Source organism: Poeciliopsis prolifica, unplaced genomic scaffold, assembly GCF_027474105.1.
Source record: "Poeciliopsis prolifica strain line A6 unplaced genomic scaffold, Auburn_PproV2 SCAFFOLD047, whole genome shotgun sequence".
NCBI lineage: Eukaryota > Metazoa > Chordata > Actinopteri > Cyprinodontiformes > Poeciliidae > Poeciliopsis > Poeciliopsis prolifica.
In genome coordinates, this window is record NW_026562422.1 from 3,878,594 (window position 1) to 3,902,842 (window position 24,249).

A 24,249-nucleotide genomic window follows, 5' to 3' on the forward strand; every position below is an offset into this window, starting at 1 on the left:
TGTAATTTGTAAAATTTGTTGGAGGTACATTTTAAATATTGATACATTTTTGGAGGAATAGCTGTAATATCAAACAACTTTTTGTTGTAATATTAAACAACCTTTTGTTTTTGTTGTGAAATATTACAACAAAAAGTTCTATCCATCTATCTAGACATATATCTGTACATAGGGGCTTGTTAATGATGACGTATTTAAAAATAAAACATGACCGTAAAAACGGTTCCGGGTTGTCAAGTTAACATTTGGGGCTCATTTGCGGCTGAACCTGTAACGGAGCCTTAGCATTAGACCCACATGGGGTTGCATGATTGCCCTGCTATTACATAACTCCTATTCACTGTTACCCCCCCTTCATGTCTGTGGCATACCTACGGAGAGCCAAACACAAAACGAAAGCTCGCGCTCACTGTTATTTGTGTAGTCTAAAATTACACAGTGGGCGTGAAACATCCCCGCGTCTGCCAGGAGGGGCTGTAATTGGGCCGCGAGGGCTGCGGGTTAAAAGGCGCGGAGCAGACGCCCCGCAAGGAGTTTCAAGCAGCGCCACTTTCTCCGCTTTACCTGCTGGCCTCCCGCCGGGACACGGAGGAGGAAAGAGGCGAGCAGCTTCCGGGCAGACATATCCCAGGACACCGCGACTCTCTCTCTTCTTTTCTTTTTTTTTTTTCTTCCCTCGGACGCCTCGAGCCAGCTCCCCCCTGCTGTCAGCTGAGCCGCGTCCACGCGACAAGACATCTTCCTTTAGAAATAAATAACACTGAACAGGGTGAGTGGATATTATTTTTACAATCCAAAATCTTTCAACACATCTTTAATTAGCATTTGTTGTTGTTGTTGATGTTGACGAAGTAACCCCCCCCCCCCCAGTAAACTCATAAGTTAATGACATCATGTCAGTTCAGGGGTTTAAAGGATGTAAATATGTAGCATAATAATAATAATAATAATAATAATAATAAGTACCCAGCAAATCTATTAATAAAGACTCCTTATTAAGTTCTGGCTAGCTTCAGACTTCTCAGCTGGTGCAAGACTCTGCTTGTCCTGCTGACTTAGAGCAGGATAATAGGTAATTTAGTTTGATAAAAGCGAGCAGGTAGTGACCTGAGGGCTCTGTGACCTGGTGCATTGATGACACATGAACCTTACAAGAAGTTTCAGTGATTCATCAGTCTAGCCGATCAGTGCCTCCAAGGGATTTTTTTTTGTTCAGGATCTTCAGTCAAACTGATGTAACTTTCCTCCTGGTCTCCAGGCTTCCTGCAAATTTAAGGAGCTGATTGTTTTGTGTGACCTTCCTCACCGTGTCACAGTGTGGATCCGGATGTGTTCGGACCCACTCTGGCCCGGTTTCGTCATGTTCGTTTGTTGTTGAAGTCTTTCTTTGAAGCAAATGGCCACACATTGACTGATTTCACTTTTTCTTGTGGAGAGGGGCACTGGAGCAGTGGTCCAACCAGTGGAGAGAGTTGAGGGTGTAATGGCCCTATAAATTTTCACTTTGGTTTTGATCATGGGCAAACACTCAGGATCAGCCATCCTTCACAAAAAGGTCGATGGGGGCGTTTGGTGGTCAAGTGGGGTTCAGCAGCCCCAGCTGATCCTCATTCCTCATCTCAGGAGAGGCAGTAAACTCTGTTCAGCCACAGATAAGCAAACAGTCCTTCCTGTTGCAACGAAGAAAAATAAGTTTAAGTCATTTAATCCGCTAAGCAATAGTGTGAGAAACAATGAACGAGAGTGTAGATGCGGCTTTGTTAAAAGTGTCTCAGTTCAACATGTGGACTGCTTTAATGAGCTCTTAATAGAAACGGTGGAACAAAGTCCATGTTGGCTAAATTCAATTTTGCTGATGAAGATGGCAAAAGTGAAACCCACACGGAATCACCAAAACTCCAAAAACAAGACAAAAAATGAGTGACAGGAGATAAAATACTACCAGTGATACTTGATTTCAATTTCTTCTGCCATCATCGTCTTTTGGCGCGGCAGTGATAGAGTAGGGGACTTAGAAGCCAGGTTTTGTTCTGCTGATTACTCTGTACATAATCAATCAGATGGAGAACAAAGTGTCTTCAGTCAGAGGCGTGGTTTCACACCGCTGTAGTACAGACTGCTACAGGAGCTCCTTCCTGCTCACAGTCATCAACCTCTTCATTATCTCTTTGAAAAACCATGGATAATATGAGTTACAACATTTGGTTTCCCTCCAGACTTGATAAAGTATTTATTTTTATTTTCATTTAATGAATCTTTCTATGCATTCATGTCTGATTTAATGTTTCACCTGGATGTAGGACACTGTGGACTAAAAACTAAACAAAAGCTAAAATGACTAATTGTAACCAAAATAAAAGACATTTGCAGCTTCGTCACCCTTCTTTAAAAGTGACCAGTTCCAAATATTTTGACCCGAATTGATTCATTTCACCGCCATGTGTTTTTGAAATCCTCTTATTTAGTTCTTATCAGATTGTTTTCAAACCTCTCCGGATGCAAAACAGACGCAACGTTCAAGATTTCTTAAATTTCTTTTGCAAATCCTAAAGGGAAGGATAAATATGGCGTAGCAACCGTAGAGTTGATTAGATTTAGATGTCCACTCGCCAAAAGTGCAGCTTCTCATCCAGTTCGGTGATCAAAGCTGCGATAGCGCCGCTGAACATGCTGATTTACACAGTTGGAAAGGGTTTGGGAAACGCTGCAGGGCAACCAAAGCTGTTTCAAGGACCTCATGCAGTCTCTTCTCTCTGGTTTCATTTTGAAGGAGTTGGACAGAGACTCATGTATTACGTCAATGTCTGGGATGCTTTAGTTGCTCTGGCGGACATGACAGACTAAGTAACTTTAAATCCTTTGTGTGTTTTTTTTTTCTTTTTTTTTTTTTTTGACAGGGTTCAGCGAAGATGCTACTTCCTCTGATAATCCTGCAGCTGCTTCTGGCTCCAGGATTCATGGTAAAGTGGTTCTGTTGTAAATAAAGGCTCAGTAAGACAGAGGAGGTTTGGATCCAAAGTAGCAACGTGTCCAAAACCAAAACTCCCTCTTTCACTGGTTACATTTAGAAATCTTCTAGTGTGGTATTCCTAATTTTGACACATTTTGTCCCAGTGTATGTTTTTAATATTTCATGTTGATGAACCAGCCAGGCCTGTCACAATAAATTGTTCCAGAAATTATCCCGATAAATTATAATATTGTTGTTTCGAGACCCTCTGTAATACAATGGCAGCATAACGTAGGTTTGCTTTCTCAAAAAACTAGTAAACTTTAATTTTGTAAAGAACACTTGACAGCGGAAAAGGAAGACATTTTACACATTATCCAAAATAAAACACAACAATCAAAAAACATTTCATGAAAAGGAAATGGAAAAAAAACCACTTACAGCAGAAAACATTAAATAAAATTTCTTATGAAGTCTGTGAACAAAACTAAACCTTTAAAAAGTATTAGTCGTCAGAATGGAAATGATCAAGCTCATTTTAATTTGTCATGCGATTGATTTACAATCAATGCAAAGCCACAGCTGCCAGGTGGAAGGAAAAGAATCAATGTCATTTTGTGATTTTAATAAATAAAAATGGTGTGGGATTAATATGTGATCATGTGGCTTGTTTTTCTTCTGTTTCTCTGCTATGCAATGCGTTTTGTTGGTTTCTCACCTAAAATCTCCATAAAAACACAATAAAGTTTATGGTTGACAGCTTTGATAGCTACTGTATGATTTATTCTGTACGGCACTGAATCGACCAAAGAGTACAATAGCAATAAATGCATTTTCAAGAATAAATAGGATTTTATTCAAGATCTTTTCTGTTGAATTTTAGTAAACCAAAAATCTGTTATGTAATTAATGCAAAATAAATAAATAAATAAAAAATAAGCTGCAGAAATGTTTTCATCTAGAATTAGTTGTAATAAATCCTTGTTTCTGAATGCATCCAGCTGCCCAATGTGGATTACTGGGACTCCTGGGGTCCTTATGGTGAGTGCAGTCGTAGCTGCGGCGGCGGTGTTACCATGAGAACAAGAACCTGCATCACCCAGAGGTAGGGCCTCTTTTTTTTAATCTTGTTTCTGAAGTCCCACATTGCAGTTTAGCTCTATTGAGATGCCCACAGTACTAAGGCCATCCTCAGTCAGTATTCTGATGGGAAGAGAGTGATGCATGAACTCAGCAGAGATGCTTGTCCTGAGTTGGGCGTTGGCTCCTGAGAAGGATCAGTTTGGCGTCAATATGCACTTTTGACTTGCACAAGTTTTCTCCTGAATGGGTCGTTTTTGGCCTTTAAGGTATCATTTTGATAATTTTAGGTCTTGTTTTCGTTTGTTTGTCAAACTGCTTCTCCTCATTCTCACTGCATCTGTATATGTTTGGTGTATTAATTCATGATGGGTGTTGTTGCCAGAGTGTCGTTTTCACAGCTTGTTATTGCTGGCACCCTGCCTCATCTAATCCCTAAAGACGTCGGTATTCATAAGATCAAGAATGTGCTTCTTCTCAGTAATTCACCCTACAAAACGACAAACACCACAGTATGTCTCTGTTAGAAAGACCCAGTCAAAGTTCAGAACTAGACCCTTCTGAGAAACCGTGTAACGGCTTGGAGATAAATGTTTGCTGACGCTCTCTCCATCCAATCTGATCTGTTTTGCAGAGAATAATGGAGAAAAATGTCGACTTTTAGATGTAATTGTCGAAGCACTCAACTCTGGTTCCCCAAAGCGTTGACTGAGCGGGTGGAGCGCAGACTCACGTCGCACTGCTCAGATGTTATTCATGCAAATTTTTTCAAACATAAATCAATCCGAATCACATTGTACGTAGTGTTGGCCTGCCGCCGCTTTGGGCCCCGCCGACGAGATATCAAGAGCGTTGATGCGTCTCAGCAATTGAGCAATCCGTTTGTGTGGGAATTTTTTGATAAAACCAACAATTTCACTGCTTCCCAACATGTCCGTGCAGCCAGTCAGTGAGTCAGACCGTCTGTTAAGTGAGTGACTCCCCTCTATAACTCAGTGATCACACAAAACAAGGTGCCCTGCCCATCTGCTCGCATCCCAAATGGACTTTGCCATATCTTGTCTGGCATGTTGGCCTGAATCACTCCTTTAAAAACAGTGATTTGGTACGTTGACTCATTATGTGCTCTATAACAGCTCCCGTTTTGCCATACGTTCATTTCAGGCTCGTCTGTGAAAACAAAACTTTTCCTCCACAATTTCAGTCGTCTATCATGTCTAAGTGAAAGGTCCCGTTTTGAGCCGCGCGAGTCGGATTTTGCATTCTTCAGTGAAAGGCTGTTCGGTATGGTTGTTTCGACGTGTCGTAGTCTTAGATCTGGCCTGCTGACAGGAGCGTGCCTTGTTCATGCCAGCCTGAGGGCAGGAACTTTAAAAAAAAAGGATAGGTGGCCTAATCATGCGCTCACTGCGCAGCGGGAATGGAGGCCTTGCAGATGATATTTAGAGCTGAAAGTAGCTATTTCTGCACTTTCAGACTGCTTGAACTCTGCTTTTATATGGCTTCTGCAGCTGGTCATTAACCCATTTGCCTTGCAGTGATAAATAAGAGAGTGCTACCAAAATTTGCCAAGCTAAGACAGAAAAATGGACTTGTATTAAGTTGGTAGTTATCTTGTGAGAACCTCTGAACTTTACGTTCCTTGGCTGATTCAAAGATCGCCTTTGTTTTGTTTTGTCTCTTAAGATTTGAACTTTCAACCCCCTGTCGCATCTGATTTTTAAAAATGTCTGTAAAACAACCTCAGAAACTCAGTTTTAGTTTTGGGACCACAAATCCCCAAACCAGTGGTTTGGGGATTTGTAACTTCCCTCTAAAGCTCAGTGATCACACATTGCGGTATGTGTGTGATATAGAGAAACATTTTTTCTATTTCAATATTTATTGAACATTGTGGCTTACAAATAGTGTACTCCAGTGGCATTAATAAAAATAATAATGTTAACGTTGATGCTAATAATGATATAATATCAGTAGTGAAATATATCAAGATAATTTTGAGTAATTAGTGTCGTTTAAATTGTTTGTTTGGACAATTTTTAATTCCACAGTCAAACTCTTCCATAGTTTCACTCCACAGATTAAAACAGAACAAACATTTTGTTGTTCTGATCTTACAAGTTTTGAATTAGAATTTTTTTCTGGGATGATAAAGTCCTTCTTTGAAAGAAAAAAACAAAAAGCTTTTATTTTTGATATGAATGTTTTTCCAAGGCACTGTGCATAATATCGGTCAGTGTGAATGACTTGCTATGTTTAAAAAAAACCCAAAACACATGGTACTGGTGCAGAGTCATAAATAAATTTACAATTCAGTGTGTTTAAAAAAAAAGTTTTAAGTCAATTCAGCGCTATTTTTCTGTATTGTATCGTATCGGCCGATACGAGGCCTCAGATATCTGCATCAGTATCAGAAGTGAAAAAAGCAAACCGGTGCCTCCTTATTATTAAGCAAACCATTTTCAAAGTATCCGATGGTCTTTCTTTTTTTTCACTTCCTATTCTCACAGGACAGATGGTGGACACAACTGTGTGGGACCAGACAAGTCTTATCGCATCTGCAACATCCAGGTGACCAAAGAAAACTGACAGGAGGACTGATAAAAAATTTAATATCGATATAATGTTATTTGAAGCAGAAATTATTTCTGGATAATTAACCTTCAGCCTCTCTGTTCCCCTTCGTTATTCCAATCAGGATTGTCCAGAGGGATCCAGGGACTTTCGGGAAGAGCAGTGTTCCCAGTTTGATGGGACTGACTTCCAGGGAAAACGCTACAAGTGGCTCCCATATTACGGAGGTTAGAGTTACTCTATTTGGGACATTATATTGAAATGAAAACGACAAATGTTAGATGATGCTGGACCGAATTTCTCAGTTGTGATGTGAAACTAAGTTCTCTATTTCTTCCTTCCTTCTGTTCTTTTTCTTTTTGTAACAGCGGAGAACCCCTGCGAGCTGAACTGCATGCCGAGAGGGGAAAACTTTTACTACCGCCACCGCAGCTCCGTCGCTGACGGTACTCCATGCCACCCGGGACGGAGGGATATTTGTGTGGGCGGAGTCTGCAAGGTAACTTCCTGTACAGATCAAACAGATGAGCAAATCAAAGAGGAAGACGGGAATCTTTTCTTCCCAATGTTAAACGTTATCTAAAAAAACATTGCTACAAAACTTCTGCGAACATTTTAATCAACTGAGAGCTATTCAAAATTATACAAACACCTTTCAATTTCAGAAATTACAAATGGATATCCACAGCTGGCCCAAAGCATCCACAAGTTAAGCAGCTTCTTAGGACCCCCACACCACCAGAGGGACCCCAAGAGCACAAAACCAGCTTGATAAAATACATATATATATTGAATAATACAAACTAAATGCCAGCCCACATGAAAAAATTATTTCTATATTAATTGTATGGCAGGTTAAAGCAAAATATCTGAAACAAAACGGTAAAGGGATTTTAGAAGTAATTAATTTTTTTGGGCTTTAAACTTTTTTTTTGTTTTTAAATATAAAAATGGAAATGTATTTCAGTTTAATTTCTTTATCTTTCAAAATAAAACATTTCATTTAGTACACATTAATTTATTCTACCTTTTTTGTTTTGCAGCGGAGAAAAAATAAAAGGTTGCTAATCCTCCATGTATCACATAAGCTCCATAAATACATTAAAGATTGGAGTTTAATGAGACAAAATGTGAAAATATTCTAAGAGATGCATACTTTTGATCAATTAAACACTACAAAAACAAAACTTTACCAAGTATTCTGCTGCCACTGGTGGGGAAACACAAGATATTAAACTTTCAGATTTAAACTTGTAAAGCCAAATGAAAATCTCTCATCATTTTCCTTCTAAATCAGAATTTTGCTCTCTTTCTTGTTTTTGTTTGTTTGTTTCTAAGAAGCAAAGCCCATCTGATGAGAGCCACATTTTTCTCTCAGCAGAGGTCATGTTCACGTCTATAGCTCACTTGTGATTAATGTCTTCAGCCAGAGGGGCATTTTAGCCAATAACAGTGAAGTGCTGCCTTCTCCAAACTATGCAGGAAGCTCAAGTTTCACGCTTAAAAACCCCCATTACTCTCTATAGTTTTTATCTTGCTAACAAAAAAACAAAAAAAAGGGTAACTGTATAATTCTTAAATAATAATTATGAAATAATTCACTATATAAAATATAAAATCCTGCTGGGGTTTAGAGATTTGACAAAAAAATCAAACAAACATCAAACTGTCTAATAGCGTCACAGTTGCTCCTCCGTGATGCTTTCAGTGAATTAGTCACAATTTCAGAGTCACCATCCTTCTCATAATTGGTTCAGTTACACTCACTTAGTTCATGGATTCGGGGACATTTTTGAGGTATTTGGCTTGTCGAAGGATCAAGAGTTTCTTCCCCATATTTGCGCCTTATTTTCGTAACCTAATCCGTAACAGCGCCCCCTATGTGAATCAAGGAAATACAGAAAGTATAATTTCTGATTTCTGGGGATGGCTTTTTTGGCTAATTGTTTTTCTTCAGTTCGCAGTGCAAAATACAAATTACAATTAAATTAACATTCACATTAACTCAGACATTTACTATTACTGCAAAATGTAAATTCATGAAAAGTGATAAAATGAAATAAAATTTCATTGAAATTTAAATTTAGAGGCATAGATTAACAAATGAAGTCACGGGCTTCACTCGATGTAATGGACCCATTCATAAAAACGTTTGAATGGAGACCACAGGGGACCCACTGGGGCCAATGTGTGCACTGGGCATGCAACTAAAACTGTGAAGGAGAAAAAAACCCCAAACTGCTAATGAATGTCTGTCATTTTACGCCTCATTAAAGCCCAGGAACGCATGTGACCGGCCGTCCTCAGTAGTGTTTGGACACATGCTGCATGTTCAAAGATGTGGGTCAAGTTGTCGGAATCCATTTTTCGGCCACTCGGTTACCTAATCTTTGGTAACTTTGGGCAAAGTTGAATCAGGCTAAGGTTACGACGTCCATTAAGTTGGTGTTAATTAATTAAGTTGGTGTTTTTTTTCCGTTTTTCAGCGCCTGGGCTGTGACAACATGCTGGAGTCTTCCCTGCAGGAAGACCCCTGCCTGCAGTGTGGGGGCAGCGGCCAGTCCTGCCACCTTGTCAAGAACACCTTCACCGCTCGCGACCTGCCGGCTGGTACGATGTTGGGATTTCTTATGCGAGCACTAATTTGCTTCGTGCATCAAAAATTTTGTGAAAATCTAAATTTGGGGGTCTTTGTTGCTCAAAAGCCAATCTGATTGTGTTATCACCTAATTGTAGCTTGTCCTGATTTGCCAGACCTTCTTCTCCATGTAAAACATATAACTAACTCAAACTTTCTGCCTATTTGCCCCCATGCCTAAAAAAAAAAAGACTTGTTGACTTGGGTGTACCCCGCCTGTCGCCCGGAACGTTAGCTGGAGATAGGCACCAGCACCTCCCACTAGGGGCAAGTGTCAACAGAAAATGGATGGATGGATGAACTTGTACGGCGAAAAGCTGCCCTGTCGACAAATATTTCCACCTGGTGTTTGGGTCTCCTACTTGAAAGAAATACCTCACTTCCGCATTAATTGAAGTGAGACCAGCTGATGACTAGCTGCTGCCTCTCCTGCTGTGTTTGTTTAAAGGTGCGGGGCGCTTGCTTGCTTGTTTGTTTCGGGCAGCTGTCATGCCGAGGTACATCTGGTTCCTCTGTGCCTTGAGAGTTCCCTTGGGTGGAAGGCCAGCGCGCGTTCGTTCACCCTGAAGGGCTCATGCAGAGCCTAAATACTGTTTTTGTAGATTTGCATGCGTAAGTAAGTACAGTTTAGTGGACTCACAGTCCAGTCACCCAGAGCCAGGTTGCTATTAAATTTAGCCCTGTCTGTATGACACAGAAAAGAAAAATGCAATGCAAACGCAAGTGAGGTTGAAGGCAGACAAAAAATTACAGTCTATTTCAATTGGATATTGTTTTCTATTTATGTCATGATAAGTACTTAAGCTAAAGCCTAGTCTGTGAACCCTGCTTGTTTAGGAGGCAGTAGCTGAAGCAACTGTTTGTGTGTGTTATAGATGGAATCCAAATCTAAACGTCCTTTTGTTATGTTTTATTTGGGGTTAATGTGAGGCCATGGCCAAAGAGTGAGGACAGAAGAATAAAGTGAGGAAGAGGTTAGGGATGAATAAGCTGAAGGTCAAATAACTCAGATTACTCTGTTTCCTCCCCACAGTTCTGTAAACTCAGTCAACCAGATGTATTTGTTGTACATTTTTGTCTCAATAACTTCTCAGACTGTGTTGTTCTTTCATCAAATTGTCTTTTTGGGAGTTTGTTCTCTCCCGTTAAAACTGATTCCTAAGTTAGTCGGCAGTTATTTCCGTAATCGATTAATCGCGATTAATTCAGTGAGTTATTTCAGACCTGTGCCGACTGGAATGAGAGGAAAAAGTGAATTTGTCTCTGAAAACATCTTCATGGTGAATTCTCTTCAACGTGTTTGCGTCTGAGTCCTCAGCTTGTGTTTCTCGTCCCAGGTTACAACCAGATGTTCATCATCCCCGTCGGAGCCACAACCATCAGCGTCAGAGAGACGACGGCCACGCGGAACTACCTGGGTCAGTCCGAGCTGACTTTTTGGAAAACAAGAGAAAAGGCAGTCATAGGAAATACTTCAAACCGTTTGATGCCATCCGGAAATTAATTCAAACAAGTCCTGCAAAATAACAATTATTTTAGTAACTGATAAATCTATTGATTTTTCTGACAATTTGTTGATTAATCAAATGAAACAAAAGACTCATTCTACATATTTTAAAAATGGAACCCCTTTAGCCTTTTTTTACTTAATATTAGAAATACATTAATCGATTACTAAATCAGTTGACAATTATTTCAAAAATTGATTAGTCATGATTAATTTGATTAATCTTTTCTAACTCAAACCTTTCTTGCTCTGCATGATCAGCCATCAAGAACCTGCGTGGCGAGTACTACCTCAATGGCCACTGGGTAATTGAGTTTTCCAGGGCGACACCCATTGCCGGGACCATGCTCTATTACCAAAGAGGCGCTGAGGGCGAAAACGTACCTGAAACCATCATCGGCCGCGGCCCTACCACTGAACCACTAGTTGTTGAGGTGATTTCTTTTTTTTTTTTCTCTTCCAGGAATTTTGTCGCCACCAATAGTCTTTAGTGATTGGTTGTTTGATCCTTATTTATGTGCTACTCGACCTTCTCAGCTGATCAGCCAGGAGCCTAACCTTGGCATCGAGTACGAGTATTACCTTCCAAATGGCCGTTCCAGGCAGGGCTACTACTGGAGCTTTGGATCATGGTCTCCTTGCAGCAAAGAGTGTGGATCAGGTCAGACAGGACACACAACTTAGATCGATTCCCGAGCTCAAATACTCTGAAAGGAAACAATTCATCCCTTTGGTTCTCCATCAGGCTATCAGTCCCGCTTGGTATTCTGCTCGATCGACAACGAAGCCTATCCCGACTATCTATGCGCTTCTCTGCCAAGGCCTCAGTCAAACCGCACCTGCAACCCCCATCCGTGCCCACAGACCCAAAGGTTAGTGGACTGAAAATATGCCAGGCACATTTCTGGCAGCGGATCCCAGATGAATTGTCATCCAGATTTCAACTACTAATTTCCAAGACAGCTTTTTGACTGTTTTTACTTTGTCACTATTATTATTACTACGGCTGTCTGAAAGGATGGCATACCTGTATCCACCACAGTTGTGGAGATCCTCCATCAGACCCAGGGTGCTCAGGTAACTCAGGGTCGGTAGTTGTAGCAACGTTCAAAGTGACTGCAAACCCAAGAGGGAGATGAAACTAGAGCTGGGCAATTATCGCATTGTATCATCATTTATTGTGGTAAATTTCTTATCATGATGATAGTTTTGATTTCTGGTTGTCATGATAAACTCCAATTAATGAAGCCTGAAGCTCCACAAAACTGTTCTGTCTGTATTGATAGTTTTACTATTATCTCCACTGCTTGTCAAATAAAAGCATAAACACCAATTAATCAGTATCATATTTCTTATCGTCACAAAATATTGTGATAAAACATCATAGCCCATATTGCCCTCCTCTAGATGAAACATCTCCTTTTTGGCAGTCTTATTAGTTAGTCTACATTTTCTTTGTAAATTTGAGATACCCTGGTTAATATTTGGCTTCAGCTCTACAAAATGTGCTGAATCAGCCAAAGCAGATTCATAAATCTCTCAACTATCCATTCAGAATCACACTATCTCTCTCTTCGCTCCTGTTTGCATGTAGTGCAAAAGCCTATTCCTGCATGTAGAGTAAGAACAAAGTTACAAAGTAGCATCTGTCCTGCTCAGAGATCCTCTTTCCCTTTGGATCTGCTTACTTTGCCTCTTGAGGAACATACAATGGAGATCTGACACCTCTGACCTTGTTACCCCCCCGGCCTGCAGCCTCCACAACTGATTTCAGAGCTGGACTGATTGCTACAATAAATCACGCAGCTTTTTGTCCTTGTCCATTAACGTAGCAATGTATTGTGAATTGTTCTTAGCTCATAGTTTGTCTTAAAGTGTTGCTGTTTTGTCTGTCTACGTAGAATAGAGCAATTTTTGTCAGTTTGCTAATTAATCCAACCCTGAGTTGAGTTAACGCGTCATACCGGGTTAGGTATTTAACCCAAACATTGGTCAAAGTGGCTGATAGACCTTTATTATGTAACAACACCTTTTGCTGGACGATAAATTGTTCCAGACGTTATTGCGATAAAACAATAATACTGTTATTTAGAGATTGTTTTTAAGCAATATAAAGGTAATGGCAAAAATAATAATGCAAAAACACATTCTAAAAGATAAGTAAACTTTAACATTTGATAGTACAACTGGAAGACGTTTAAATATCCAAAATAAATAAAGTGGGTTTTTAAGTCTTTGTAAACAAACGTGTCCTACAATAAAGGGCTAGTTGACACGAACGCACCAAACTGAAGACTCTTATCATTCAGTTATTAGTAGAAAGACAGAAAAAAAAGATAAACAATAAATCTTGCCAATGGAAATAATTGAGTTTGGTTTAATTTATTATTCAATTAATTAACTTATTGATTATTGTGACAGCCCTGGAGGTTGATGTTTGGAGTTAAAGCTAAACATTAGCTAAACATTGATGCAGATTTGTTAAAGCAGTCACTATTTCCTGACAGTTGAACATGGGGAAAAAAAATCGATTTCCTCTGCGTCCTCCCTGTGGCCCTACTGCCATCTGCAGAAATGCACCGTCGAGGTCAGAAACGGCCAATCAGATCTAGGAGGAGGCTCTTAGTGCTTATATCATGCTTGAATACGCACTGCTTATAGATAGATAGATTATAGATCAGTTTTGCATGAGAAAGTGCATTTTATAATCAATCTCGTATTTCTGCAATAGCTTTAGTTAAATCTCTTTTAGCAGTAGATCTCCAGTGTTTTAGTAGCTACACATGAGGAGTGACTGAGGCTAACTTGTCCATGTTTACGACGGCTTTCCCAGCTGGAGAACTGGGGAGTGGAACGCCTGCTCTGTGACCTGCGGTGGGGGCTCTCAGCTGCGCTCCGTGCACTGCATACTGCACGACGCGTCCGGCCCCCAGGTAGTGGAGGACTCCGTTTGTGCCGCCTACGCCGACGCACCTCCCTCTCTGCGGACCTGCAACATGCACAAATGCGCAGAGTACCGCGTGACCGGATGGAGCTCGGTGAGTAAAGGGGGAGCAAACAGCAGGACAGACCTTTAGAAATGAACATTTTTAAATAAGTTCTTTTGTCCGCAATATATATATTTTTTAAATATAGATGATTGATGTGTTGCTTTGCAGTGCTCAGTGAGCTGTGGGTCAGGCGAACAGACCAGGGAGGTCACCTGTGTGGGATCAGGTGGCACCATGTTAGAAGAAGCGTCCTGCAGGACTTTGCTCCGGCCGCCTTCCGTCCAGTCGTGTGAGATGCCTGCTTGTCCCAAACAGATCCATTGGCATGTGGGAGCATGGGGGCTGGTGAGTCGGATGCACACATTCTCATAGATATTGGTCGTCTGAAATTTAACTGTCTTGTAAAGTTATCAAATGCCAAATGAAATGCCAAATCGCGCAGTTTGGTTTTTCAAAAATGAATTTGCTTAATGGAAAGATTCCAATGTCAAAAAACTTTTTTCACAATCAAAGGTTTAGAATACTTTTTGCTAATTACAATCTGCGTTTGTCTTCCTGCAGTGCTCCAGAAGCTGTGGTTCTGGCTCACGAGAGCGCCAGGTGATCTGCTCGGATCAGGAGCGGAACCTCTATCATGTGGACCAATGCGACGCTCACCCCAAACCCTCCACAATGGAGCGCTGCAACACCCAGCCATGCTTCAGTCCACAGGGTAAGCGCCTCCAAAACGTCCAGATTGGACTTTTACACCAAAACACCTCAAATTCTGTCACATGCGGTCATTAGCATGTTGCATTATGTTGTTAATATCCATTTTACTTCCTGTTCCAAGGTGAATGCACAGTAGTATTTTCATAATCTCAGTTTTTTTCTGGAAGCGCAGTACTTTAATGGGCACGCGTTCGAGTGTAAGGCACGGCTTACACTCGTTTGCCGTGACTAATGGTTGGAACCATTAGTCAGCTTTGTAATAGGAAAACATGTGTTTCTTTCCTGTCTAAACATGATGTCAGCGCTTTGGTCTAACTGCTTTTTAAACTCCAGTCTATAAAACATACAAATTAATTCGTGTTAGAACAACTCCGCCGATCCAGGTGGATGAGCAATCTGGGGACATGTGCGCTGCTTCCCAGCTGTGGGCAATACTTCATGAGGAGAGCTGATGTTTATATGGACATGGTGCTGTTTTGGTCACTGCGAATTTGCCAAGAGTGATGCAGCAACTCACTTTGGGCGTTGCCAAATCACAGTGAGCCAGTGGGCCTCATTATGACCAGTTCTCCTATGACCAATCGTCATCATTTACTAGACGTAAACCAGGCATAACAGACATGTTGGTGATGATAAATCACTAAGATATGTCTGAATCTAAGTGTCAATGTTGGGGCTTTTTATGTTGATACTCGCCCTACTCATAAAATCATTTCAGTTTGCATAATCGTTGCTCTCTCAGGGTGACTAAAGGTTGTGTTTTCTAATAAAAAAATGGCCACACCTCAATTCCCCTGAATTGTTTTTTTTCTTGTTGTTTTCAGTCGTCCCCAGCATCCAGAACCCGCAAGGACACGACAGCGCTCAGAGTAGCTTCCAGCCATACGTGCCAGATTTTTCAACCGGTGACGATTCTTTTTTTTTTCTAAGATTTTCCGTTGTGCTCTCATGAATAAACTTTTTGAACCAAACAGAAAACTGTAAAAAATAAAAATAAAAAAATTGGTTTCTACCTTTAAAGTCAACATTTTCCATCTTGATTTAGAGTGATGGACAAATGTGGGATGTTTTAAATTTCAGCCCCACTGCCTCTTCATCTAATCCCTTTGTGCTGCTATGGCAACTGTCCCCAACTTTCCTCATGCTTTTGACGTCCCTCATCCACCCGTCCTCCCCCCGGCTCTAATTATCCAGGCCTGATTGGCATGTTTTCGGGACTCAGTGAGCGTTGTTGGCCTGATTAAAATATTTCAGAAGCGGTGAACTGTGCCGTTCCAACCATAGTGGTTCTGGAATGTTTTCCGCGATGCCATGCGCTGCCCCAGCGCTCGGGGAATTTGAAGTGTTTGTTTTTGTTTGTGCCTTTCACGTTGTTTCTGATCACTGGAACTGATTGCTGGGTTGTCACAAGCATTGTCGGATCTCATCAAGTACTGTGTGAGCCATTAGAGGGTGTAAACACGGTGAACTGTGTGGCGTCTTGTTTGCTTTTACATCGAAGACATTCTCTGGTCTGGTCTCAGCCCGCAGGCCAGAGACCAGAGACCCCACCCAGAGGAACACGGTGCGGGACCCTCACGACTTCTCCCCGGTCCTCCACTGCAGCCAGTCCAACTACGGGTGCTGCCCAGACGGACGGACCTCAGCCAGGGGCCCCCAGGGCCTGGGCTGCCCGCAGACTGCAGCTCCCACTCCTGCCCCGTCGTCCTGCGACCAGACAAGGTATGCGCCCTCAACCCACCGTGGTCACAACGTCGACGGAGTCCGTTTTTAGACTCGTTCTGTGGGTGTTACTTTTATGACTCCGTTACCACACTAACCACACAATGCATGGCAAAAACAAAATCCCCCATATACCACAATTGGTACAAATCTGTTTTTCTGCACATTTTTCTTTATTTTTGATATGGACATTCAGTGCTTCTTGCTCAATTGTTTGTGCTTGTTTCCTGTTTTATGTTTCAGTTATGGCTGCTGCCAGGATGGTGTGAGAGCTGCTCAGGGCCCCAACAGAGAGGGCTGCTTAGAGAATGTGGCCCCTGCGCCTACAGTAATCAAAAACCGTTTTACTTGTTAGCTTAAAAAAACCCACTGTTTGTTCTTAAAACACATTTATAAAAATGATAACAATTATCTCGTATCCTCAGGTCGCTTCTCTTCCAACTGAGAACGCCGTAGAGTGCCGCACCACCACTTACGGGTGCTGCTATGATCGCAAGACACCAGCAGGGGGCCCTAACGGCGAGGGCTGCCCCAACCCACCCAACCACAGTAAGAAGATAAAGAGTTGTTCTCGTAGAATGTATTTAATAGAAATTGTCTGATAGACGAACAGCAAGTCATGCATGAATCAACACATGGTCCTACAAATAAAAATCCATAATTGTATTTAGGCCCCCTTACTCGGATACCACTAAATAAAAGGCAGTGCAACCAAGTGACAAGTCAGTAAATTAGAATAAATTTGTGACTTAGAATCATAATAATTATAGATGTTCTATGAAGGCCCCTGTTTTCTTAAAGGGGAAGCATTAAGTAACATTTCCTTGATTCTTTCTTTCTCCCGAGGTAACCGTTAATCTGTACAAAACGCCCGGGTGGACCTAGCTCCGCCTTAGAACTGCAGTACTTTGAAATACTGCCAAGATGGTGGCGTGTCCTTTCTTGTTTTTCCACAGTTTTCACCACAGTTAATTATTTTTAAACAATTATGAGGTAAAACCTGAAATTGCTGCTGCAAAAGTTACTCAACATGTTGTTTCTAGGAAACCAAACAAGGCTGAGTTACCAAATTGCTCAGCTGATTGTCAGAGGTTTCCTCTGCCTACATTTTCCAGAATGTAGTGCGATTCTGGATCCAATTTCAGTGAAGTTATTGATTTCAGACACATTATCTACCGCATCAATTGCGATAGTTATTGATTAATAACTCTGTTATTTGTGGCTTGTTGTTGCAGTCGAGCGGTCCATCTGCTCCCTGCCTCGCGCCGCCGGCTCCTGCAGCAGCTGGGTGTCACGGTACCACTTTGACGTCGTCACCTCCAAGTGCGCCCACTTCTGGTACGGCGGTTGCCACGGCAACAGCAACAACTTCATGAGCCGGGCGGAGTGCCAGCGGGCGTGTCAGGTGCCGGCGCCCAGCCAGCCGCGGCCTCAGCCAGTCACGCCCGTCGGACGCTCGACGCCCGCGAGGGACTCTACTCTCCAAAGAACCGCGCCCAGAGGGTCGCCCGACATCCAGTCGCCCAGCGACTCCGGCAGACACGGCACTAGCGCCGCCAGACACGCCCACAGAGCTCGGGTGTATCTGAGGACGCGCCGGCCTTCGACTGGAGCGCGGGCTCAGATGACCGGGCCAGCTGCCAGGTAAGAAACCCGCACTCCGATCCCACCATCGCCGCTGGCTTCACAAAGCCGGTCGACAGCCTTCTAGACGCTGCTGAAGGAGCTCCAATTCACTTGGTGCTATAAAGCCAAGGAGTAAACGCAAGGAGATTGGAAGAAAGTTTCCAAAGTCACGTGTGGTTCTGAATTAGAATAAGGAAGTTTGTGTTTTATGCATGTGAAGGTCTAAATATCCTTTAAAATGTATTCTTGATCTCAAATAAAGGCCAACTATAAAGAGAAAAACGAAATTATATGAAAGTACTAATGATAATGTTAGTTATTTTAAGTGAAATTCAGAAGTCACTGTTGAAGTAAACATCAAACACACAAGAAAAATTAAAATAGTACGCAACGTTTGAGGCAAATATTAAAGTGGTAATTCTACCACTTTCTTATGTCTCTTTCTTATACGGATAAAGGGTTGGTGTGGATTTTTTTACTGTAGAAATATTAATGGTAATGGTTATTTTGCCAGTGATAGACTGATTTTTTGTTTTTATTTTGTTTAAAAATACGTAAAGAAAGTCACAGAACAATGGAAGTCTAACGGCTTGCGAGACAGACTGATATTGGTCATTCAAAGGCAAAATAAAAATTCTTCACATCCATACGATGCGATGTTATCTTAGCGAACAGTAAATGCCCACACTTTGAAATGAGTCTTGTTAATTCAGAGTTTTATGTTTATGCAGCTAAACTACCCCAAGTTATCAGGTGGATTAAAAACTTTAGGATAGCAAAACAAGACATTGGTTGGTTGTGGAAAAAGCAAGAACTAAATTCTAAATAGCTAAGATAAGCTGAAATGTTAGCTGTTAGTCTTCCATCTTTCTATTGATTTCGTCCCTTTTTGTGACATCTTTCTACTGTTTGATTAGATAGCATCTTCACAGAACATAATATAAAAAAAAATCCTTACCATCCCTTTAATTCCAGTTATCTAAACATCTCAGAAACACAACAGATATTTTTGTTAGAATAATGATGAACTGGCCTGTTTCTGCCTGGTATTAAATCCACTTACTCAGTGAACTGAGGCAGGAGTTCCCACAGATTATGTTGTTTGCAGATAATATTGTGATCTATATTCAGAGGGATACAGTATTGTAGAGATACTCTCCTGTTTTATATAAAGAAAATCAGTATATAAATCAACTGTACCTCCATTTTATGCACAATATACTCCTGCAAATCCTGTTTTGTACATTGTTTTATACCACTTTCCATTTTATGTGTTTGTGACGCTAATATAATCAGCACTCGCTCTTTCTAGCTGATCTTTAAAATCTACCTGCTGGGTTTTTTTTCTGCTTACACAGCGGCGCCTTATTTCTTGCTGTAGCCCGAAAGATATTGCGGGACAAAACTTTCTTTGACTCTACGTCTAAATGGACTGTTCAGGTGTTCGAGTCTTTGTTGATTCTTTGCTGTTTGTCTGATTTAATGTTGGTGTTTCTCTGTGTCTGCTAACTCACCGTGTCACTTGTTAGCACCTCTGGGCTCTGTTTGTTTGGACAAAAAAAAAAATCAAACTAATAAAGCTTTAATTGTGATACTGTCATCATATGTGTGTGTCATGGTGTCGTGTTTGGGGGCATTTGGGAGTTTCAGAAAGATTTTTGTGTTTGCGTTCATGTGGGGTGTCATAATTGTTGGTTTTAATGTGTTCAGATCTGTTGTCTTAGATTGTTGGACCGCAGTTCATGTCGTGGTGATTGTCATGTTGCATGGCTCCTTTCTGAACATCTTCTTTATGTTCATTCCCTTGCCTTTTTTGTTTCCTGACGCACCTGAAAAGCCAGGCCGGGGGCTCTCTTTATGCTTGCTTTGTCCACCAACAGTAGAGCATAAAGTGAATTTTGTTCTCTTCTCCTCAAACCTCTCTCTGCTTCCTTCATTTCTTCTCGTCCTTTCTGTCGTCCTTCCTCGTATCTCCTCATGTGCCCTCAGTTTGACCCTGGCAGGTGTTAGCATTGATAAGAGCGACCCAGACAAAGTGGAGGCCTTAGTCGGCCAGACGGTGGTGCTGCCCTGCAGAGTCAGCCCCCCGCCTTCGTCGACCGTCGTCGTGGAGTGGAGAAGAGATGGGATCCCCCTGTCGGCTCATAGGTCAGCTCCAGCACAGATTCAATGGATTCGTTTACGTCTCATTCTTCTGTGTCATGCTTTGTTTCTGATCTCCTCAGACATCACCAGCAGCCCAACGGCTCCCTGTTAGTCGGTCCTCTTACGACGTCAGACTCTGGCTGGTTCTTGTGCTTCGTCACTCGAGAACGGGAGAGAGATCACCGCTACATTTACCTGTCTGTCTCAGGTATTCAAGAATTTGACACAAACCTATGGCAGAGTATCAGAGCCAACAACAAAACATAATTATGAGAACAAAGTACTATATTACCTTGTAACAAAACAGGAAAAAGCCATGACAAGAATAAAGTCATAATATTAGGTGAATGAAATATCAATTTTATAATAACTAAAATTCAAGTGAGAAATACTGAGCACCTTGTGACCTTTTACTTTGGCATCGGTTTTACAAACAGGACATACTTCATATTTTAACACATCATCATCAAATTTGTATCAATAAAAAGACTTTGAAACTATTCTGCAAGCAACTAAAAAATCCGACTAGATGGGTAGGTCAAAGTTTTGCTCTCATTATAACAACTTTTTTTTAGTAATTTCACAACTTTTTCTGGTAACTTTATTTTTTACTTATATTATGACTTTATTCTCCTATTTTTTTCGTAAAGGTTTTATCGGCTCTGCCAGCCTTTATTAGTGAATGATTGGGAAGGTTGGAGGTAGTGAGGGACGGGGTAAAACGTGGCAAAGGTCATGAGGTGAAGTCGAGGACAAAGTCCTCCATATGGGGGTTGAGCTTTTACTCCTACGCCACCACGGCAGCCCTGTTTTTGTCATTTAGGAAAGGTTTGGTGGAGGTTCATATTCTACTGAAAACGACCTTTAATATAAATCCAGAATTGCAGTGGAGCATTTCAATTATACGTTACAGGTTTTAGAATTGCCCAGTCAAAGTCCAGGCCTTTGAATGTATTGTAGTGACGATATTCAAATGCGAGTTTGTTCAAGTGCTCATTCATCGTCAAAATGTGTGTTTTACACAGATGCCCCACCTCAGCCTTTCCCAACGTTGCTGCCTAAGGACGGTCCGAACCCCAGGTGAGAACATCCGAACTCAGAATCAGTGTCCCTCAGTGTTCTGCTGTACTTCTAATACCTCTCCAGTTTCACATTTGGCGTGTGAATGACAAGAGATCTCTTTCTGTACCGTTTCTCAGGTTCAGCATCGATCAGTCGAGCCCGTCGACAATAGAAATGCGAGCAGGTCAAGCCGTGAGCCTCCCCTGCACCATCGTCCCGGCTGCAGCTCTGCCGTCTGTCAGTATTCAGTGGACCAAAGATGGAAAAACCCTCAGTGACCCCAGGCATGTAGCATAGATCCGATATCTGGTCATTTTTAAGCAAGCTGTAGCGTTCTTACAAGTTCTCTGATTATCTCCACAGTTGTTCCTTTAAAAGCGATTTCCTATTTGTGCAGCCTCTAAAAAAATTGCACTCTAAATATAGTGAGTTAAAAGCTAAATGTATTTTTGTTTTTATGAAAAAAATTACGACTTGCAGATGAAGAAAGGGAATTATGGCAGCATCCTAATTATGGGGTTGATATAAAAGAAATCTGTTGCATGACAGTGAATTATCTGACCTCAGAAACTTGGACCAACTCGTAAGTAAAATACAGAATCTTGCCATAGATACATTAGGAAAAGAATATATTACAACCTGAAAGTAAAGGCGGTGAAGGTCATACTTAATTTTTGCAACCACATTTTTAGACTTGGTTACAATCTAAATGCATCAGAAATCACAAAAAAATCAAAACGTATTTGACAGATCAAATACGTTTCTTTTTATTTCTTCAATAAAAAGAAATTGAACCCAATTTCTTTTTTATTAATCTCACCAGCTTCAACAAGTTGGCAGCAAACAGATTTTCTGACTGATCGGTGTCGTTTCAGGATCAACAAGCATGCTGACGGCTCGCTGATGATCGGCCCTCTGAGGTCTGACGACTCCGGGGTTTACACATGTACAGCTGCCAGCCAGCAGCAGCTGGAGCAGAGGCAACTGCAGCTCAGGGTGCAGGGTAAAAATGTTCACATGTTCACATGCAGTTCTGACTTGCTGATCATACTCAAGCACCAAATGTGTGCAGTTTGGATTTTAAACACGCACCACCAGGAGGCAGGAGATGCCATTTGATACTCCAAACATTCTCAACCTTTTTAGGACATGTGTTTGTGAAGTTGATCTGAAAAGTTCTGTTTTTTTTCCTATTTATTATTATTTTTAGCCGACTTGAAGATTACCACGGCTCCCAACAACATCCAGGTGTCTGAAGGCAGCGCAGCTCTGCTGCCCTGCGTCGTGTCCGGAGACAACGTCAACATCGGCTGGTCCAGGTAAAAGTTGCCGTTGTTCTGCTGAAAAGTTGAATTTCTAAGTGGACCTGATTTTTAAAAAAATGCAAATTATCAACGGTTTTGCTGCAATTGAACCCTTTTTGTAATTGTTGACCAGTCTATATATGTGTACTGGTTTATAGACAGTTGACTTTTATTGATCATTTCTAAGCAGTAGCAAGTTTTGACCGTGTGGCTCACTACCCAGGGCGTCATGTCATGGGTGGAAGTTGCAGGTTACCTGTTGTTCTTTGCACAGTGTAAGGCAGCCATTTTGGTTTTGAAAGCTGGTATTGAAACTTTGCATTACATCATATTAAAGGGCCATTTCTCAGATTTTTCAGGCTCTAGACTAAATTTTTCTAACTCTGTCGTACTCGTCCAGGCTGAACTTGATAATTCACTGAAAAGAGATTCCCTAACAGATAGTTGGAACCTTTGCTCTGTTCTTTTCCTCTGAGTTTGTTAAAACAGGCCGTCGCTCAGGGTCTCTCTGGGTTTATTAGGTTGAAATGCCTCATGGCCATCACCCTAATATTAAGCTATCTCCATAAATTCACTATCAGATTCAAGCCTGGACTCTGGCAGCATCTCCCCAAGGATTTACTGTAAAAGGGCATTGAGCCTCCGCTTGTGTTGACAGGAACGGAGTGCTGGTGCGTCCGGACGGCCGCAGCATCCTGGTGTCGCCGGACGGCAGCCTGATCATCAATAACGTGAAGACCTCTGATGAGGGAACCTACACCTGTAACGCCTACACAGGGATTTATTCTGTGAGCGCCACGGCTGAAGTCAGGGTGATAAAAGACTCGCAAGGTGAGAATTAATGACTCTATTAATATGTTCCGTGATCTGATTTAGATTATATTCCAGTAGATGCTGATTTCCCTGTCAATCAAAGAGTAAATACAAAAATTATGTAAATTTTTGAAACAAATACATGATTATAGTACGTCAGAATAAATCAGAAATATTTAAAAACAAAGTATTTTACTTTTCATCTGTTTTAAACCTCGTACTAAGTGCCCGTCAGTTGAAAGTTTCTCAAAAGACAAACAAAAGAATAATATATTTAAATGAAAACTGTTCTTGCTGTGATTTTTTTTTTTATCCATAAAATTTGGCTGTTGCCTTTCGGTGAGAAGTTCTGACTTCAACCTATTTGTTAGAATCAAGCTGTTTAAATCTAATGATGTTGTGGATAATAGAATAATCCCACCGAATGTGCTGCTGCAGGTGCTGACGTGCCGCCAGGCTGCGTGGACCAGCCTGAACTCGCCAACTGCAAACTCATCGTCTACGCCCGCCTGTGCGACCATCAGTACTACTCCAGCTTCTGCTGCGCCAGCTGCGCCAGGCACGCGCCAAAGAACGGCAGGACCGGTCGGCATGTCTTTTGATACGCTGACCTTTCACCTTTGAACTTCTGCATTTGCCAAACGGAATCAAAAGGGGGGGACCGGACTGCACAGAATTATTTTTATTTTAGAAAAGACCCGACGAACGGGGACTTCTACAGGCAGCACTTTGCTCAGATTGCCTTCTGCATCAAGCAACCATGAAACTTTAACATGAAACATCCCATAATATGATCTGTGGAGATGAGGAGGCACTGAAAATAAGCTATCTACTCACTGGACTTATGCTTTCTCTGTTTTTTAGAGAACCTAATAACCTAATATAATGTAATTTTATTGTTCACTTCATTATGTTTCTTTTTTTTTGTAATCAAAATGTGTACAAATTCTTTATTCCTCATTGGTCTGTAGTGTTTTTATTGTATATTTTTATGTAAATAAACCTATTTTGCTAACCTCTGTGTAGCTTGAGTAGATGTTCCTGTTTTCACCACCTGGGGGCACTCTGCCCAACTCAACTGGTAATACTGGGCTTCAGTTTTTTATTGTGTCCAAATGTACAGAGTC

The 24,249-nt window shown here is 41.4% G+C and overlaps 1 protein-coding gene across 2 annotated transcripts; it reads left to right on the forward strand.

Moving 5' to 3' along the window:
- Nucleotides 1–522: 522 nt before the first annotated feature.
- On the forward strand, nt 523–24,137 carry paplna (papilin a, proteoglycan-like sulfated glycoprotein). Of its 2 annotated transcripts, XM_055057213.1 has the most exons (27): nt 523–769; nt 2,898–2,960; nt 3,952–4,055; nt 6,541–6,601; nt 6,729–6,831; nt 6,973–7,103; nt 9,091–9,214; nt 10,580–10,660; nt 11,011–11,183; nt 11,287–11,410; nt 11,495–11,621; nt 13,583–13,787; nt 13,908–14,084; nt 14,301–14,451; nt 15,275–15,355; nt 15,974–16,172; nt 16,416–16,500; nt 16,598–16,721; nt 17,408–17,816; nt 19,788–19,946; nt 20,024–20,151; nt 20,969–21,023; nt 21,143–21,289; nt 21,881–22,008; nt 22,216–22,324; nt 22,968–23,140; nt 23,561–24,137. In XM_055057213.1, the coding sequence occupies exons 2-27, from the start codon at nt 2,910–2,912 to the stop codon at nt 23,722–23,724; spliced, it is 3,573 nt and encodes a 1,190-aa protein (XP_054913188.1). In that variant the 5' UTR covers nt 523–769; nt 2,898–2,909; the 3' UTR covers nt 23,725–24,137. The 2 variants fall into 2 exon arrangements, with proteins under 2 accessions (XP_054913188.1, XP_054913189.1); XM_055057214.1 differs by lacking the exon at nt 15,275–15,355.
- The last annotated feature ends 112 nt before the right edge of the window (nt 24,138–24,249 follow it).